Genomic DNA, 19,336 nt, shown 5'->3' on the forward strand with positions numbered 1-19,336 from the left:
ATCCTCCCCCCCACTAGACTATAAGCTCCAAAAGGGATCACAGATATAGAATTAGAAGGAATCTCAGAGACCATCTAACCTTCACTCTCATTTTACAGATTAGAAACTGAGGCCTAGTGATTTGCCCAAGGTCAAAAGGTAGTAAGTGTCAGGAGTGGTATCTGAACACATATCCTCTCATTGCAAAATTAGCATTCATTCCACTGACGGAAAGACACGATGGACTGTTGTTTGTGAGAAACAAATGGAAAAACAGCTTGGTTGGACAGCAGGATCCAGTGGGACATGGAGTAACGGATGATGAGCTAGGGGAGGTAGGTTAGAGCTAGGTTGTGATCAGAGATTTTGAGTTGGAAGAGACCTTAAAGGTCATCAAAATGCTAACCTAGCTTTAGATTTGGGAACAAGTATTCATACTCTCTTCCTGTGGCCCTCCACTACCTTTTCAGACACCTCCGACATTATTCCCCCTCCTGTACTGTATGGTCCAGGCAAACTGTCTTCCCTATTGGCACACATGACATCCATCCCCCATCCTTGGGCTTCTGCCCTGGCCATCCTCCATGCCCGAAATGCACTCCTTGCTTCTAGGAATCTACTTCCTTCAAGATGTGGGACAAGGGCCACCTTCTCGAAAAGGCCTCATCCATTCCCCTCAGCTACTAAATGCCCAAAATAACCAACCATTTGTTTGTTAGACATTCATTCTATACATACGTACCTGCTGTGTACCCTCAATAGAATGTAGACACTGTGAGGGAGAGGCTAAGAATTTGTACCTTTGTACCCCAAGGGCCTCTGCACACTGGAAGGGATTAGGAAACACTGGACAATTATTCTGTTTATAAAGAAAACCAGCCCCGAGGATGAGATGCTTTGTTCAATGGCATTCGATTTGGTAGCAAAAAGAGAGTGCCTTAGTCTTTCTCCTTGTCAGCAAGAGGATAGATCTGCAGTTTTCTTCTAGGCAAGAGAAGGCTCCCCCAAGGAAACACTATGTGCCTCCAGAAGTCTTAGTAAGAACTAGTGTTCCTGAACTGCACCAAGGTCTTTGAAGAATTTTGATACAATAGGACTGTTATCTAGTGCAGTTGGTATTACCATCCCCATTTTATGGATAAGGACACTGAGGTTCAGACTAGAAAAACAATTTGGTCCAAGTCAGATAGGCAGGGAGAGAGAGCTAAGTAACTAGATAGTGGGGAGTTGGACTTGATGACCTCTAAGGTCCCTTCCAACTCAAAATCTGCAATCACAGTTGGTCCCCAGCCTACATCATCCATTACTCCATCTCCTCCTGGATCCTCCAGACCAGCCAAACTGCCTTTCCTGTTGTTCCTCACAAACAACACTCCATCATGAAGTGGCAAAGTTAGGGTACCAACCCTGGTTGGCAGGTCCTTCTGATTCTGCCGCAGTGGCCTCAAGAGATCTAGATAAAGTGCTTAGAAGGCAGCCAGGGAGGGCAGTGGACAAACTGCTAGACTGAAGAGTCAGGAAACCCAGGTTTGAATCCTGCCTCAAATACCTACTGGCTCTCTGACCCTAGGCACGTTACTAAGCCCCTCTGAGCCTCAGTTTCCTCACAGGGATAATAAGAACACCTCCTTCAGATGGTTGTTGTGAGGATCCAAAAAGATAACACGCAAAACATCTTGCAAACTTTAGACAATGATGTGGTTACTGGAAAACTGAGGAAGAGGGAGAGAACCCTCTCACATGGGAGGGACAAGGAAAGGCTTTGGGAAGGAGGTGGCCCCTGAGGGAGGCCTCTGGGCCCAGGCAAGGCCAAACCCAAGCACTCGGCTCTAGCTCCTGAGTGTTCATCCAGTCCTTTGGGCAGTCTGCCAACTTGGGCCAATGCTTCTGGTCACCTTCCTAAAGTGGCACTACACTATGAATGTTATTTCATCAAATAAACCTTTGATCGTCATCAGAGGTTCTTAGCCTTTTTTGTGCATCAAGGACCCTCTGGTAGTCTGGCGGAGCCCATGGACCCCTGCTCAGAATCATGTTAAGGAATGCAGAAAATTAACTCCATAGGCTTATAAAGGAAACCAGTGATATTGAAATGTCACCAAAATACTAAAACCAAGCCAACAAATTGGCCAACCCAAGAGAAGAAGCCCTGTCCTGGAGGACGCAGCTTTCATCTTTCCTATGTGATCTGGTGGTACTATAGGCCCAGGACTTTGTACATTATCAGCTCAGAGGGCAGGGACTAGTTTTCGCTTCTCTCTGTATCTCGAGCATTTAGCACAGTGCCTGACACATAGTAGGTGTTTAAAAAATGCTTACAGATTGTAAGTGTTCAGTGAGCAAAAATGAATGTAGTCTAACCTTTCCATGAAGCATAACTTTAAGCCCTGGGTTTGCTGCCAGGGCTCAGCTATTGGACTGCCCTGCATTTCAATCAAACATTTATCAGGCATTTGCTATGGGATGACAGGCTTTGGGTGAGACTACCAGGGTGAAGGAATTTGTTTTTCAGCTCCAGTAAATCAGGACCACAATTTCTTAGCTACCACTCATGTTCCCAAAAGGGATATCAGGATACAATGCTGGAACAAGAAGGCAGAGCGGGTCTCTCCCTGCTCCTCCTCCCCTCCTTACCTCCCCCTTGGTTCATGGGTACAGCATTTGACCATACCTCTGTTTGCACCATCAGGGGTCGATGCAGGCGGAGGTCATATACAATCCCATACACATCTACAGCATTCTCGTTCTCCATCTGATGGATGAGTCTGTCTATGGCAATGAATGTACCTGTCCTGCCAACTCCAGCACTGGAAGGAAGAACATACATACTCACATGTCACCAAATAACAACAGTTCTCTCTTGGGGACACAGAGGACGCTGACCTTTGTTCCCGTTACATTACTGGTGCAATGGAAAGTAGATGAGGTCTGGAGGCAGACTCAATAAAAGTTTGATGAAGTGAATTTCATCCACCCTGATAGCCTAATCCTTTGCTAAAGCATGAGTCTTCCTTTGTATATACACACACACACACGCACACGCACACGCACACACACACAGGCAAATCATTTAAATCTCTCTGCCTGAGCTTCTTCACCTACAAAATGAGGGGGCCCATCTCAATGGCCTGTAGGGTCCCTTCGGATTCAGAGATCCATTGTACAAAATGCCTCTTGGAATGAGCATGGGGTTGGCCACCATACCTGCAGTGCACCAGCACAGGGGACTCTGGGGGGCTCTGCTTCATGTATTCGTTGACCAGGTGGCGGAAGTTGATGAGCAGGTCTGTGGTGTCTGGCACACCGTGGTCAGGCCAGGAAGTAAAGTGGAACTGACGCAGAGGGTGACTCTCGCTGGTCTTGTTCTGCCAAGTAATGGAGAAAGATGGCAGCCCAGCCTGAGCAGCTCTTGGGGGACAGCAGGAAGCTCTAGATGTCATGGGAACTACTAAATTTCTACTAAAATGCCTCTGAATTAAATACTATTAATGCTAACTATTAAGTAGCCAATACAAACTTAACAATAATGGACATTAACATTTTATGGGAAGGCAGAGATTGAGGAAAGCTTTGAGATGGCGGTCAGAGTTTTTATCGTTGCAGGGAGCACCCCAGTGAAGGAATTCCCACTACCAAAACAGAGCAGAAGTTATTCTGTCACTCAAAGCCTTCAGGAGCAGGCTGGGGAAACCACTGAGGTGATGAAACAGCCATTTTCCAGCTAGTTTTTTTTTCCAGAAGATTCTTTTCATTGTGGAGGACAAATAAGTCTATTCTGCACTCCGAGGAAGCATCCTATCTTAGTCTATCACCCCACAAAGGGATCAGAAAGGACAGGGAGTCTGTACTTCTCCAGCAATGTCTGGAAGGCCCTTTGTCAGAGAGAACCCCTGCTTGTGAGAGACAGGACCAGAAGCCTGGCCCCCCCAAAAGCTCAAAGACCCTCTTCCCCTCAGCTCTCACTCACATTTTTCACTGTGAAATCCCTTATTGTCCATTCGGGAAGAATGATTTCTGATATTATGCCAACAGTTACATCCCCATAGTTGTGGGTTTGTTTGGAAGGCCAGTATTCCTCACATTTGGTCTGAAACAAAACAGAGCATCCATTTAATCAGCATTGACTAAGCACTTATTACAAGCAAGAAGACAGCACCAGGGATGAAAAGACAAAACAAAGGCACGAGGCCCAGGCCCAGAGAGGCGATCACCCCTCAGTGGACAGGGGGCACCCCCAAACCCACCACAAAACCCAAAGCTTCAACCAGGGAACAAAATCAAAAGATGGTTTCTTTTAAGGTTCCATCACACAGAATGGCAAATGAGCAAAGAAATAAAGATCAGACTCTCGTTCAAGGCGCTCAACACCACACTCATTTGTGACGTCAGCATTGATTGCTAAATAAAGTAAAAACCGCTGCAAAAGTCCAGCTATTTCAGTGCCTTAGAAGATGGTGAAGATGGCAGGTCGTGGGTGGAACTGAGAAAATGAAGAAATTCAGCTCCCAGACCATCAGAACCTACCCCCGAGATGGAAAATTATCAAGCCCATCCAGATGGTCCAGCTGGTAACGGCATCAACAAAAGCTTAGAAAAACAGACTTCACAGAATCCAAACCAACCAGTTTGATCCCTGGGGAAAAAACCTATAAAGCTGAAGATTCTCCCCTAACTGGGCTCTACTGATTCAAAGTAAAGAAACAAAACTGATTTCTATGAATACAATGATATGAAGATGGGGCCGGCTTCATTCGCCCTGTTACAAGAGATGTTTCCAAGAGAAACCACAAACATTACTGCAGTCAAATAAGCATAATTGCAATGAATAATCGTGCTTTTCTTTGTTCTCAGAAAGGAGGGAACTAAAGGGATGGAATATAAGCTGGCCAACTTAGTGTGTTTTCGCTATGCTTCTTGGCTACAAAGGAAGGTTCTATGTCTGGAGTTAATGCCCACTGTTCCTGGTGGATGATGACCCCAGCTACAATTCACTTCACTGCTGATGCCCCAGCCATCTCCTTGACAGTCCCACCAATTGTTTTGTCCCTTTCCAACCTTCCCAACCCCTCGCTCCTCTCTCTCTGAGATTTGACACATGATCAAATCAACTCTCCCACTGATCTGGGAAGGAGTCTGGCAATGGACCCTTCAGTACGCCCACTTACCACCTCTGTAACTTCCTGGGTCCAGATGTCCCTCCCTAGCCACCAATCCCCTACGTGTGCTGTCTCCAACCCCTGACCAATCCCTGGAGCATCCTTTAAATGTAAGCTCTTAAAGGAGAAGACCTGTTTTTGCTTTTGTACTTGTATACCTAGTTATAATGGCAATTATGAGAGGTAAAGATCTTCTCCACCCATTATAATGGGCCTGCCCATTAAGGGAAACTTGATTAGAGGAGGCTCACACTTTTTGTTAATTTTCTAATGAGGCACTGCTTCTCAAGGGTTGTGATGCCCTCTGGCTCTGAAAAGTGTATAAATACTGTTGTGAGGTTTTACTTTGAGGCTTACCTATTGGAAGTGTTTGGCCAGAGGAGACTCTGAGCAGCCGCTAAAGGGCCCCCTCCGGCTTTGAAAACCCAGATACTGGTGCTTGTCTCTCTGGTAAGTATGTATGTATGTAATGGGCAGACAGTTGGATCTGTCTGCTGATCTGTGACGTATGTATTGCTTAAGGTCAGACAGCTGGAAGCCCTGTCTGTCTGTTATTATTTCTCTGTATTTTCTCTGAAGTTCAGGGTGCTGACTTTTCCCCTGAACTAAGTGAATGATACATATGTTTGATTAAAGTGATTGTTGATACCTCAAAAGTTGCTTTCCTTTTAGAAAAACAGATCTAAGAACCTGTACAGCAGGCCCGCCTGGATGTGTCAGGGTGCTTGCTTTTACACCAGTGCACAAAGTAAGTGATCAATTAATGTTTTTTCATTTATTCATTCAATAGAGAGGAAGGAATATATCAGAAAAAACACTATAGTGTAAAAACAATCCCAAAAAATCATGATTTTTTTTAAATGGAATTAGAGAAAAAGAAAGTATGCCTAGCCCAATCCTGCTTTCTACCTAAGGAGAGATTCTAGACTTCCTTTCCAACCACTCTGTCCTAGAAAAGAGTCTCTACAAATACACATACATTGGTGTTGTGGATCACATCATTATCTTGGCCTGCTGTGCATCTTCCAAAAAGTTTACTGAGCTTATTGAAAAAAATCATCGAACAAAGGTTGCAAGTTGGACACATTGGGTGGATCTTCCTATAGAATAGTAGACATAGACTAGGATCTCATGGCATAAGAAGGTATTAAGGCTAAGAAGGTACCATTTTAACCTAGATTCATCCTAGGAGTTAAGTTGTTGGGTTTTTTTAAAGCTGTTACCTAAACAGTGTACTTCATAGTAGAGGGGGAAAAAATGGAAGCCACCAAGTGGAAGCTGGCCAAACATTTATGGTACGAGTGTCTTGGAATATTATTGTACCATGAGAAATGATGCAGTAGACAGTGTCAGAGAAAAACTGGGAAGACCTGTGTGAACTGATGGAAGGCAAAGCGAATAGAACCGAGAGAACGATCTGTGCAGTAAGAGCTTTCAGAAAAAGAACGTGGAAGGACGTTAGAACTCTGATCAAAACAGTGACAGATCACAAGTGCAGAAGACGACAGTAACACACACTACTCACTTCCCAAAAAGAGGGGATGGATTCAGACTGAGTGTGAAGACGTACTGAGCAGACTGAGACATACGCTACTGCTCATGGCCAGCGAGAGAATCTGCCGTGCTTAATTGTGTGTGTGTGTGTGTGTGTGAGTGTGTGTGTGTGAGTGTGTGTGAATGTGTGTAAGTGTGTGTAAGTGTGTATGTGTGTGAGTGTGTGTGTGTGTGTGAGTGTGTGTGTGTGTGAGTGTGTGTGTGTGTGAGTGAATGTGTGTGTAAGAGTGTGTATGTGTGTGTGAGTGTGTGTGTGTATGTGTGTAAGTGTGTGTGTATGTGTGTGTGTGTAAGTGTGTGTGTGTGTGTTATGAGGGGCTTTTTTCTTATTCTTTCTTTGGGGGGGAAGAATAGGAGGGGAAAAAATAAATGTTTCATTCTCAACTCTGAGTGTTTTCACTGACTGTCCCTCATGTTGGAATTCTCCATCCTTATCTCCACCTATTGGTTTCTCTGCTTTCCTCTAGATTCCACTTAAAATCCCATCTTCTGCAAGAAGTCCTTCCCAGCCTCCCTCAGAGCTGGTTCATTCACTTTCGTTCTTATTTTCAGTGTATCCTGTACAAATCTTGTTTGATTATCTTTGTTCGCATGCTGTCTCCTCCCTTAGACGATGAGCTCCTTTGGGGCATGGAATACTTTTTTCACCTTTCTTTTATCCCCAGGACTCAGCACAGTGCCTGGAACATGGCGTGCCCTTCATAAATGCTTGGTGACTTGACTTCATTGAAAAAATAACCCAATTAAAAGTTGCCAAATAAAAGAGCAAGATATTTCTACTTATGGAGGCAATAAGTTCATTTTTTGCTTTCCTCCTATTTAAGCAAAGGAAATTATTTTTTGGAATCCTAGAGAAAGGATGCTGATTTTTTTAAAAATACTTACCCTTCCTTGTTCAACACACTTGGTCAACATAACAATAGAATAAACATTTTTCTCCCAGACCATACGCCAAAAGTCTTTTAGCGTATTTGGTAAGGGTCCTTGGGTGGCAATAAACTCCTTCTTAGAGTAGTAGCCCTAAAAAAAAAAAAAGCACAGGAACTCATTTTGTACATGTAAGAGCCATGAAGAAAGGTTCTGAAGGCTTGTGGGGTTAGCCCATGGGATACTTACTGGCATGTAATTGGCATTAATGTAGTCATCAGTCACTTGTGTCTGGATGGAAAGCTTCACACGAGAAATGTCATCTGCGATATCAGAAGAAAATGGTTATCATAGAAGCATTATTCCAGGAAAGTTGTACAGGATTCATCATGACAAAGCACCATATTTAGAATGGGGAAAGACATAGCCACAATCACCTCAAGGAAGAATGCACCCATGTTAACACGTCATTTTCAATAACTAATAATTAACACAAAGTAACACTGGCTCACAGAGCTGGAAGGGCCATGCCAAAGCCTACACCAGCCTCAGACACCTCCTCCTCCACCACCATACCACCACTTCTGCCGTCACTCTAAGAATTTACTTTTTAGAAGTTCCAAAAGAAGCAGGGTCTTTCCATTGGAATGGACCTCTGAGGCCCCCTATTTCAATGCCTAACTTCATGAGAAACACTTTGGCCAACAAATCAAATCAACAGCTATCCAGCCACCATTGAAAGAGTTCTAGCACTAGGAGAGGGATCTGCTATCTCCTGGGACAGCCCATTCCACTGGGGTGCTTCTAAACACATTTTCTTCTTTTGGGGCCTCTCTGCACCTTATAGACTCAGAGATGTGGAACAAGAAGCCACCTCAGAGGTTCTTTGGTCCCAATCTCCTCATTTTATAGCTGAAGAAACTGAGGCACCTGAAAGTTATGACCTACCCAAGGTCACTCATCCCCAGAGAAGGCCACCACCCCTTCCCACTTCCCACGAATCTCCTTTTAAAGAGTTTCCTTTCAGTCTCAGTAAGCTGACAAAAGGAGAAACTACACTAGATAATTCACAAATGGGATCACAGCTCAGTCAGGTGAGTGATGGACTTGGAGCTAGAAGAGCTGAGTTCAAGTCCTACCTAAGTGACACTGAGGAAGTCACTTAATCTTTCTCAACTTCAGGGTCCTCATTTGTAAAATGGGGATGACACTGCCCAGGGGTTCTGTGAGGGTCAAACGAGATAGTACATATAAAGTGCTTTGGAAACCTTAAAGAGCTATGTAAGTGTTGTTGCTGGATGACAAAGAGTTGACTGAACTTCTTGGATTGCAACAGGCCCAGCAAGACCACAAGTCTAGAAGTACTATTATGGATGCAAAAGACTGGCAGCAGTTGCCAGAATATTTTCAATAAAACAAAGGAAACAACATACATGGTAGGACATTATTATATCGGTTCTTTCCTCTATTTTCCGGAATCTCAGCGGCAAATTTCGGTTGATTAACACCAATGAGCTTCAGATCCTAAAACACAAGAGAGTAGATATTCAAGGATATAGCCCAAAGCAGGGGCTTCCACATAATCCCAAGAGGCAACCTCATATCACTAACACAGGCTCCTGAGGATCCAGGAACTGCCTCATACTGAGCTAAATAATGGCAGAAGCCTTGGTGTGCTGAAAAGTCAGCAAGCCCTGACAGTTCATATGACCTTGAACAGGTCACCTACCTCATTTGGGTCTCAGTTTTAGCATCTGTAAAATGCTTGGTTTGGGCTGATCCCAAAAGTCCCTTCCAGGTCTAACCCCCAAATTACTGACTTTGTCTAATGAGTGCCCCATTACAGGGCTGCCCAGTGCCTCACTACGTCCCAGAGGGGATGGGAGGTTCTCAAAGGCTACGTTGCTAAAGCACAGGGACTGGCAGGTCCCTCCGAAGTAGAAAGACTTCAAATGACTATCTCAGTATATAAATATGTCATCCAAGCACCACCAAATGATGGGTTTTTTTGATTCTGGCAACTTAATGACCATGTAGGAGGACATGGAGAAGTAGAGGAAGGCCCTAGCCCAAGCCAATCAATCAGAGATCCATGAAATACTGAAATATTGGCATACGACTCAGAGTCTTCACTTCTACTGGTGAAGAGTCTTCATCGACTGATGAGTCAACCTGAATATTCATTTCAAATTCTGAGGTTCACAGAACTGACAGCTGTAAAGAAGCTTAGTACTCAAAGCAGCCAACTAGCTCATTTCACATATAAACAACCAAAGGCCAAGAGGAGAAGGGCCTTGTCCCAAGGAAGGAAAGGTGACAAAGGAAGGTTTCCAGCCCTCAGAACATGCTGTGAAAGGAAAGGCCTTCACATTACTACCCTAATCAATGGGTGGTTGAATGTCAGCCTCCTTTGGAGAGTCAAGCTCACTGGTACCCTCCGGGCTCTAAGTGGGGCCCCCCGCCCAAGTAGGTGGGTTTCCAACTAATTCCAACTAAGCAAATAAAAGGCCCTTCACATAAAATGTGGCACCTTAGAGATACATACTTCATATTCTTCTGCAAAACCGCAGTTGGAATCAGCCTGCTGCTTCTTAAAGTAGGATTCAAAATTCTCCACTTTAATGACTTTGGATCTGAAATGGAAAAAGACTCATTAGAAATGCCTTAGCTCACAGTTCACCTAAGGGCAAACCAAAGACATGTGCAAGGGAAATGGGGAGAATTTACTTACTTTTTAGGTCTTTGCCATAGAGAAAGGAAGAAAAAAAAATTAGAAATCAATTCTTTATATTAGAGACAAAAAAAACCCTAAATTATAACTCTGGGCATTAAAAATATGTTTATCCTGCAAAGAACAATTAACTATATTCTATATATTTATATATGTACAGATATAAAATACAAAAATTAGTTAATATGTAAAAGGTGTCCCAATAGTCTCAGTCAAATTTTCAGCTATTAGAGTTTATAACTACACTAAGACTTTTGAGATACATAACCTACTTATGTAAAACATAAATATGTGCATAATATGTGTATGAACAACAAAACCCAAGAAACAAAGTTAAACATCCCAGGCTATAAGGTTGTAGCTTGTAGCTGTGTGGCTTGTCCTTCATTCTCAAAGAGGACCGTGACATAAGGAAGATGATGACATGCCTTGCAGCTGAACTGGACTTGAGTGAGGGCCCAGGCTATAAGGGCTCCATCTGAAAGAAGCACAGCCATAGAGGAAAAGCACAGGGCTGACTATCCAGAGACCTGGCTCTCAATTCTGGTTCACTCTCATTTACTAGCAGTGTGATCGTGGGCAGGTCACTTCCCTTCCCTTTTCTAACCTCACCTTCCTCATCTGTAAAACAAGGAGAAGGTGATGGGCATAGGTTTCAGTCCCTCCCGCACTGCATTAGTAATGTAACTGTAACCCCTCCCTCAAATGAAACAACACATATAAAGGACTCTAAACTTTACAGCACCCCATAAATAGAAGCCTTAGTGCCATTGGTATTTGTTATTATTTCCTCATCTGCAAAATGATTAAAGAATTTCATAGAAAATACTCTTGGTCAGAGTTCCAAGAGAGCCAAGTGGAGGAAGCCAAGTCAAAAGCTAAAACACAAGAGGAAAAAGACAAGGCAGAGGTCATCCAAGGGGCCTGGAACTACACACACAAAGGCCACAGGAGGAAAGAGATGGACACTAAGCCCCTGTGCTCACAGCCAGCTGAAGCCTTCAAGAGCCATGACCCTAAGGCACCTGACCAAAGAAGGTTCAAGGTTGAGCAGCCTGAACTACATGGCACTGGTTGTGTACCATTGTACCTGTGTGGACATTCTGGACTAGCTGTTTTGTTTGTGGCAGAGGAGAGTACGTATATAATAAATCATCATACTCTTTAGGTAGAAAAGATGATCCTTTCATCAAAGGGAGGGACCCTAGAGATGATCTAGTCTAACCCTCTTACTAGACACATGAGAAAACAAGCCCAGAGAGGTGAGAGAGTTACCCATAGTTATTTGACAGAGTAAGGACTAGAACCCAAGTGTCCTGATGTCCATAACTCTTTACGCTACCATACACTGCCAACGTGACACTGTCACAGAGCCCTTATTGGTCAACAGGCCAAGGCCAGCGATGGAGCTTCTATTTGTTGTTGGAGAGAGGTAGGGCCAAGGAGGGTGGCAAAGATGGGATGGGTCTAGGATTTCATCCCAGAGAACTGAAGTAAACGCCTAGTGTTGCAACTCTCTTCCTTGATACGGACAAGTTGTTTATCGGCAGCTCAAAGGTACATTAGACACCAAGAAGTTAAGTGACTTGCCCAGGGTCACAGAGCCAGTCTGTCTCAAGGGCAGACCATGAATTCAGGTCTTCTTGATTCCAAGTCTGAGTCTCTCTCCATCAAAATTAAAATGCTTCTTTTCTAACTTCATTAACTTTCTGAAAAGGAAATTTCATAGCACTGAAACATTAAAATAATGAACTGGAATGATCCTTCAAAAGACCACGGACAGCCACATGTGCCAACCAACAGGCTACTAGGGGACTTATGACGCCCTTAGATTTAAAGAACAAAACTGTATAAACTCACTTAATTTGAGAAAAGGACACATCACTGTTCTTTGCATCTTTCCTGTTTTCAAAGAAAAGGAGAAAAGAAACACATCACTTAAAAGCACACACAAAGTAATTCAGTGCAGAAGTTTCCTCTCTCCTATCTACATTTGAATATAGCTATTTGCCTTCTGGGCCTACGTTCCATAAGACAGAACCTGGGCAGAGCTTGGCAAATCTGGAGATTCTAAATTCTGACAAACAAGAATCACAAAAACCGTTTCAACTGACATTGTGCCAGCCCAGTCAAGTTTGGGAGAACAGATTCTATATCTTGTTGTACCCAAGGGAAGGTAAGATCCAGAGTCTGAAGAAATGTCTTTCTATTTATGCTAACAAAATAATTCCTGCCGTCTGGACCTAAGGAACTCCCAGGGGGACACTATCCACCATCGCAGGTTGGCAATTCATCTGTAACTCATAGTCTTAGAAAGTTGCCTAGAGCTGAAAAGTTTGGTGACTTGCCTAGGGTCAAAAAGCCAGTAGACGAGGAAGGCAGTACTTGAACCTAGGACTTCCTTGCTCCAATGCTGGCTCTCTCTCCATGGGGATATGTAACTCTTCAGCTGATTTGTAAGGATTTTTTTCCCATGACACTCACAGAATGAAATATCAGTGAGCCGTGTGTCCAAAGTACCCAGGGAGTCACAGTTTAGCAAACTTAGTGCCCCCAACTGCTGCTTCCCATTCCTATGTGCCTTTGGCAGAGGACTCTCTAAGGGTTCCCCAAGCAAGAGGTCAGAGAGTGCCTTTGACAATGTGTCCGGTGGCAGCAATAATAACCTGGGCCTTTGCAAAAAGACAGAGCCTGACTAGTGACAGAGCTGGAAGGGCTTTTTTCTAAGAGACATGAAAGTGTGAAGGGTTAAGCTCCAGAGTAGGCAGCAATGCCTATGATGGCTGAGGGACATTGCTTGGACAGAAGCATATAAATCAACAAGATTCACCTTTTCCTTCTCCAGAAAATAAAGGCTCCGACAGCCACGATCACCAGGGCACCAAAGATACACCCAAAGACAGCGCCGCAGATAACAGCTGTGGGAAAACCAAATGACAGATGAATCCTCAATCCAGAACAAGTCATGGGACTCCAGGAGCGCACGTGTGCAAATCACAGCCCTACACACACACACACCCAGCAGCTCTCCGGAAGAAAAACCAGGTAGAACAATGGAAAGAGCACTGGATGCTTTGGAATCAAAGGAACTGAGTTCAAACTCCCCCTCTGATGGGTATGGCCTGGGTGACTATAGGCAATCCGCATCAACCTCTCTGGGGCCCAGCTCCTCATCCGTCAAGTGGAAGGTATTGGACAAGGGCTCTAAGTGCCTCTGAGTTCTGATGGATCTCTGATCCCATGATCCTAGGGTTGGCCTCACCATGTCATTTTAGATGTAGCAGCATTGTACTTCAAGGCAACCGAAGGATTGGCTACCAGGAAAAACATGAATGTGGAGTTAGGAAGAACCTAGGTTCAGATCCTAGCTCAATGTCACTGCCTAGCAGGGTGGCCTTCCAGCAAGTCATTTAAATACTCTGCACTTCAGTTTCCTCATCTACAAACAGGTTAGGTTACTTACTTATGTAAAGGGCTTTGTAAACCACAAAGGGCTAAAGATGACAAAACCACAAGTTAGCAATGACACGAGGCGTGGAGGTTTTCAAAATGTCGCACAGATATCATCCCACTTCATCTTCACAAGGGCCCCAGGAGGTGGGTACAGTTAGGAGCCCCATTATACAAGGAATCAGATGAGTCAGACAGAGGCCAAGTGACTTTCCCAGAGTCATATAGTTGGTGTCAGAGGCCACACTGGAACTCAGGTCTTCTTCATAGGCCCAGCAACCTCTCCTAGCTATTAACAGAAAGCAGGCTTTGACTCAATAGACAACTAGGAATCCTGACGCTGCCACTGTAGACAAGTTAGCTCAACCTTGGTGAGTCTCAGTTTCCTCATCCATAAATTAGGTACAATCATATAGAAATACTACCTGCTTCAAGGTGTTGTAGGGGGCATCAAAATGTCTGTCAAGTACTGTGCAACCTCAAAGCACTACCAGAAATGTCAGTTCTTATCTTTAGTAGCCACATAAGAAATATTGTGACTGGCCTTGTAGGTTTCGTGCGACAACATCGTAAACCATGAAGTGCAGCAGGGGAAAAATGCCATCTGTGCAGTCAGAAACTCTGGGGTCAAGACCTGGTCCTGCCTCTTACTGCTTTGGGACCCAGCAAGTAACTGAAACTCTCTGGGCCTGCTTCCTAGACAACAAGATGCAGCTGACCTAGGAGATGTCTAAGATCTCTTTCATTCCCATAATGCTAATGCATAAAGACTTTGAGTGGGCAGAAAGAGGGGTATCCCAGGCATTCCAAAATGAGATTCACACATTTAAAGCTGGAAGTGACCGTAAGAATCATGCAATCCAACTCCTTCATTTTACAGCTAAGAAAACTGAGGTCCAGAGAGATTAAGTGATTGTCCAACAGCATGCAACGGACAGACCCAGAATTTAAATTCAAGGCTTTAGACTCAAATGCCAGATCTCATTCCATGTTATGATACTGATTCCTTCCCCCCAGGAGAGAACGCAATGTATTATGGATTCTTAAAGGGACAAGTGGACATTTTAAGTAAAAAATACGCAACACAGAATATGTCATTTTTCGCAATATAACAAAGTTTTGTTTTGTCTTAGCCCTGCCCTCTACCTGGATTCTGAGGTAAAAAGACTGCATCCGAATAGAGGCTGAAGGAGACGTAGCTTTCTGTGCCATTAATGAGGTGCAGGCTGTCAAAGGTAATGTTGGTGAAGCCGGCAATACAGGCCCTGTTGATGAAGGGAAAAAATGCATCTTAAGCCATACCAATATTCATTCACAGCAGTGCCAGGCAAGGAAAACTCCATTTAGCTTAAACAGCAGGGGCAACAAATCTGGAGAAGAGATGGCACTGAGGAACTGTGGCATTCTTCAAACCACTGGAGAATGTGGCTGTCTCCATCTTTCCTTTGCTCCCTCAGCCTGGCATGTCCAGGGCTTCCTGGTTGGGCTTCAGCCAACTCTTTCAGACTTATTTCACCCCCTCGCCCCCTTTACCCATGCTACATGGCAACCAAACTCACCTACTGCTCTTTCCTGAGCCAAATCTCCCATCTCCTGCCTCTGAGCTTTTATCCAGTCTGTCCCCTATGCCTGACAGGCATTCCTTGGTCACCTGAACCTCTTCGAATTTCCACCTTTTATTTCTTTCTCTTCTTTTTTGCTTAAGTCTTCTCATACGAAATCACTAATATGGAAATGTTTTACATGACTGCACATGAATCACCTATGTCAGATTGCTTACTATCTCAGGAAGAGGGGAAGGGAAGAAGGAAAAATTTGGAACTCAAAACTTTTTTAAAAATGTTCAAAATTGTTTTAACATGTAATTGGGGGGGAAACATATTTTCAAAAAAAAAAAAAGGATTCCTAGCTTTCTTCACAGCTCAGCTCAGAGGCCTTTCTGGATCCTCCTGGTCGTTCATACCCTCACACTTCAGACTTCCAGACACTGAGCCAGCCTTACCCATGTCGCCGCCTCCCACCATAGAAGCCCCTTGAGGACAGGGACTGTTTCTGGTGTCATCTTTTTATCTCCAGCGACAAGGACAAAGCAGATATTTAATAAATGTGCATGGAATGGAATGGAATTACCGATAGGAACTGAGGGGTTCCAGTTTCCCATTATAATAGCCATCTGTGGTAGATTCATTTCCTACAATGACTTCATACTTCAAGACATCAGACAAAGCCGCAGCAGCTCTTTCCTCTTTCACCGACATGAGGTAAGTCACGTAGGTCTTCGAGGTTCCTTTCTTGAAATCATCATAGGTATATTTCAAAAAGTCAGCAGAAGACTTGTTACCACCTAAGTAGCAGACACACAAGTGAAACCTTAAAAAAGGCAGCAGACTCGTAGAAGGGCAGTGACAGATGAGAGACGTCTCATTATCTAACCTGAATTCAAATGGGCAGACGGGGATTAGGGAAGGACTCAGTCAAAATCACCCTGGCAAGATGGCGAAAGTCATGGGGAACATTTCATGTTACATCAGACTCCTTGGATGTGCTGGTTGGTTTTCCTGAACTTTTTCTTCCACTTTTTTTTTCCTATTTATAAGCCATGGCATGGTGGATAAAGAGCTGGCTTTAAAATCAGGAAGACCTGGGTTTGAGGCCTGCCTAGAACATATAATGGTGTGTAATCCTACGCAAGACTCTTAACCTCACCAGACATCAGTTCCTTCATCTGTACAATGAGAGGACTGGCCCAGATCATCTTCCAAGGTCCCTGCCAATTCTAAATCTATATCTGGGGCAGTAGGTAGTACAGTGGATCAAGTACCAGGCCTGGAATCAAAAAGACCCAAGTTCAAATGCTGCCTCAGACACCAGCTGTATGACTCTGAGCAAGTCATATCATCTCTCTTTGCCTCAGTTTCCTCAACAGTAAAAGGACAACACCTACCTCCCAGGGTTGTTGTGAAGATTAAATGAGACAGTTGTGAAGCACTTAGTACAGCGCCTCACACCTAGTAAGAGCTCTAGAAATGCCAGCTGTCATCGTCATCATTATCATGGCCCTGTGAGTGACCATTTGGTACAATGCAACAAACCCCAGTTCCTTACTTCCATCCGTGGTAAGGATGACTGCATAGGCTGTTATCGGTCCATGACTTGCCTCAAACTTGCCAAATTTTACTTTCAATGAGTTGTGGCTGATGGGGAAAATATTTGGCAATCCATCTGGAGGAGGTGGGTCTGAAAACAGCAAGAAAAATCACCTCTGTTTTAACATCACAGAACACAAAGAAGCAGCAACATTTGACTTTGGAAAGCAACCCATGGCACCTGAAGATCTGCACACAGCGGGTGGCTGCCTCATCACAGAGTAACAGAACTGCAGGGCTGAAAGGGATCTCAGCAGCCGTCTATTCCAACCCACTCCCTTCCACTTATCCAACAAGGGCTTAGCTTATACAAAGGTAAGTATCAGCAAACACCCTCATTCAAGGGACAGGTGGCACCCTAGGATCCCTCTACAGCCTCTCTCTCTTCCTCTGGACCCTCTGACAAATAGCCTCCCATGCAATGTGCCTCCATGCTGTTCGGGGAAGTTTCACCAGAAGGGCAGCTGCTTCACTCAGTTCTGTCAGTCCAAGGGATAACCCATGTTATCTACTAACATGAGCCCCTGTCACTGTGTTTCCCACTAAGAAATTAGGAGCTGACAATTAACATCAACCAAAACGCTTACTGAAAATGAAAAATTAAACACATTCTACCCATATATCCAAATCACACCTCTCCGAGGCAAAAAGGAAGGAATGCATGTGATCAGGGAACTCACAACGTGGGAACTATAGATATCTACATCCCCTTTCTGTTGGAGGAACTGTTCATAAAAGTTCCTTGGTGATCGTGGCTTCTGTGAGAACAATGCTTCCACCGTTAACACGAGCAGTTCGGTGCTGTGCTAGATTAACACTTCGCTAGGCACTGCATCTCAACCACAGGAATTTATCTACTGGGCTGTTTCTCTGGCGCTGTACTTCTAGCCTGTCCCCCTGCTCAGCAGGCCTTGCTTGACAGCAGCATCTATCACCCGCAGCTTCAGGGTTAGCCAATGTCTTCAACTGAAGTAGCATTACTGGCAAAAGAGTCAGAACTCTTCTCGACTCTTCCACCTCCAAGGTACAGCATGGAGAAATATCTTGCCTTCTCTCCTCTCCTTAGCAAGCCAGAGTAGAGAGCAAAATATATTCTCTCCACTTTTGTCTCTAGCTGTAAGCCATATATAATTAGCAACTACCCTGTCATATGCAAATCAGCAGCTGCGGTCTCACAACACTTGGCCACTGCTTTCGTCAGGCAACCCAGAAATTGTTTTTCTTAGAATACTAAAGCGCTTATGCTCCCAGACAAGTGAACGGTCAAGGTTCACCCTCCATATATCTAGATGTTATAGAAGGTTGACTTCCCACAGTGTTATCATCATACTAACCCTTGATTCCTTCAAATGACACAAGCACAAGAGAGAAATAAAGATGGGCAGATGGGGGTAAGGTGAGTAGGAAGAAAGGGTGTGATTGGGGGGAGAAGAGAATCACAACAGCTTGGCTAACCGTAACCACTGCCTCTTTTTCCAGACTTCGTGACGACATCTCTGCAGCTTACCTGTGATACTCGTTTGGGAAATATTCTGTGTAGGGAAGCTATTTCTCCCACAGGACAAAGTGGTGAGGCTGATGCTGTAGGTAGTAGAATAATTTAAATGCGTCACATTAAAGTCATCAGCCATGTCTGTCGAGTTGCAGGATGGGGGATTTATTTCCTGGCTCCACTCCCCACTATGGACAGTCAGACTGAAGCCAGTGTTCTTGCCAGGGGGGCAGGGCCATCTTAAAGTGAGAGTCGACTGTTTGGGCACGGGATTGCTCTCAAGGAAAGCCACAGATGCAGCATCTAGAAGGAAAAGTGAAAATGCTGAATCTTTTCATTTCGGACTCTAAGACAGAGAAATAAATATCAATGGCTTGGTCTATCACAGAATCAGAGAGTACTCCAGCTACTCCAGCCTAGACCTCTAATATCCATGGCAACTGATCATCCAGTGGTTACCTAACAACCTCCAGTAACCTGACACTCAATCTCTCCCTAGGCAGCCCTTTCGACTTTAAGGAAATTCTCGGGTTTTCAGGGTGTCTTTGCACGGCTTGAACCAAAATCTGTATCTCTACAACTTTCATCCCATGCGGCTAGTTCTTTCCTCTGGGACCACCGAGGAAGCAGTCTGATCCCTCTTCCATACGAAACACTTGAGGAGTTTTCAAAGGTCCCTGGGCCTTCTCTTCTCCAGGTCAACCTTTGCAGTTCCTTTAACCAAAACTTACATAGCACGGTCTCCAGTACCCTCACTATCCCTCGTTGTTCCCCTTGTGCATGCTCTGTGGTTTTTCGACAGTCTTCCTAAATCATGGCCCCAGAACTGAAAACAACACTGCGGCTGTGGTCTGAGACTAGGACAAAAGAGAAAAGGACTGTCCTGTGAGAGGACTGCAACCGACAGTTGCTGGTAGCAATTGGAAAACACAAGCGTATACAACTGCTCTAACTTCGGAGA

General features: G+C 44.4%; 1 protein-coding gene across 4 annotated transcripts in view; it reads right to left on the bottom strand.

Moving 5' to 3' along the window:
* PTPRJ (protein tyrosine phosphatase receptor type J) overlaps nt 1-19,336 on the bottom strand; it is a 170,248-nt gene that overhangs the window by 2,070 nt on the left and 148,842 nt on the right. For all 4 annotated transcript variants that reach the window (XM_072617498.1, XM_072617495.1, XM_072617497.1 and 1 more), the window contains 13 exons: nt 18,391-18,678; nt 16,843-16,974; nt 15,868-16,081; nt 14,884-15,002; nt 13,118-13,205; nt 12,148-12,189; nt 10,102-10,189; nt 8,990-9,080; nt 7,806-7,879; nt 7,575-7,709; nt 3,947-4,066; nt 3,184-3,344; nt 2,651-2,786 (listed from right to left, as the gene is read on the bottom strand). In XM_072617498.1, the coding sequence (XP_072473599.1) occupies nt 2,651-2,786; nt 3,184-3,344; nt 3,947-4,066; nt 7,575-7,709; nt 7,806-7,879; nt 8,990-9,080; nt 10,102-10,189; nt 12,148-12,189; nt 13,118-13,205; nt 14,884-15,002; nt 15,868-16,081; nt 16,843-16,974; nt 18,391-18,678 (1,688 nt within the window). The remainder of the gene's footprint in view (nt 1-2,650; nt 2,787-3,183; nt 3,345-3,946; nt 4,067-7,574; nt 7,710-7,805; nt 7,880-8,989; nt 9,081-10,101; nt 10,190-12,147; nt 12,190-13,117; nt 13,206-14,883; nt 15,003-15,867; nt 16,082-16,842; nt 16,975-18,390; nt 18,679-19,336) is intronic.

Source organism: Notamacropus eugenii, chromosome 6, assembly GCF_028372415.1.
Source record: "Notamacropus eugenii isolate mMacEug1 chromosome 6, mMacEug1.pri_v2, whole genome shotgun sequence".
In the NCBI taxonomy this organism is placed as follows: Eukaryota; Metazoa; Chordata; class Mammalia; order Diprotodontia; family Macropodidae; genus Notamacropus; species Notamacropus eugenii.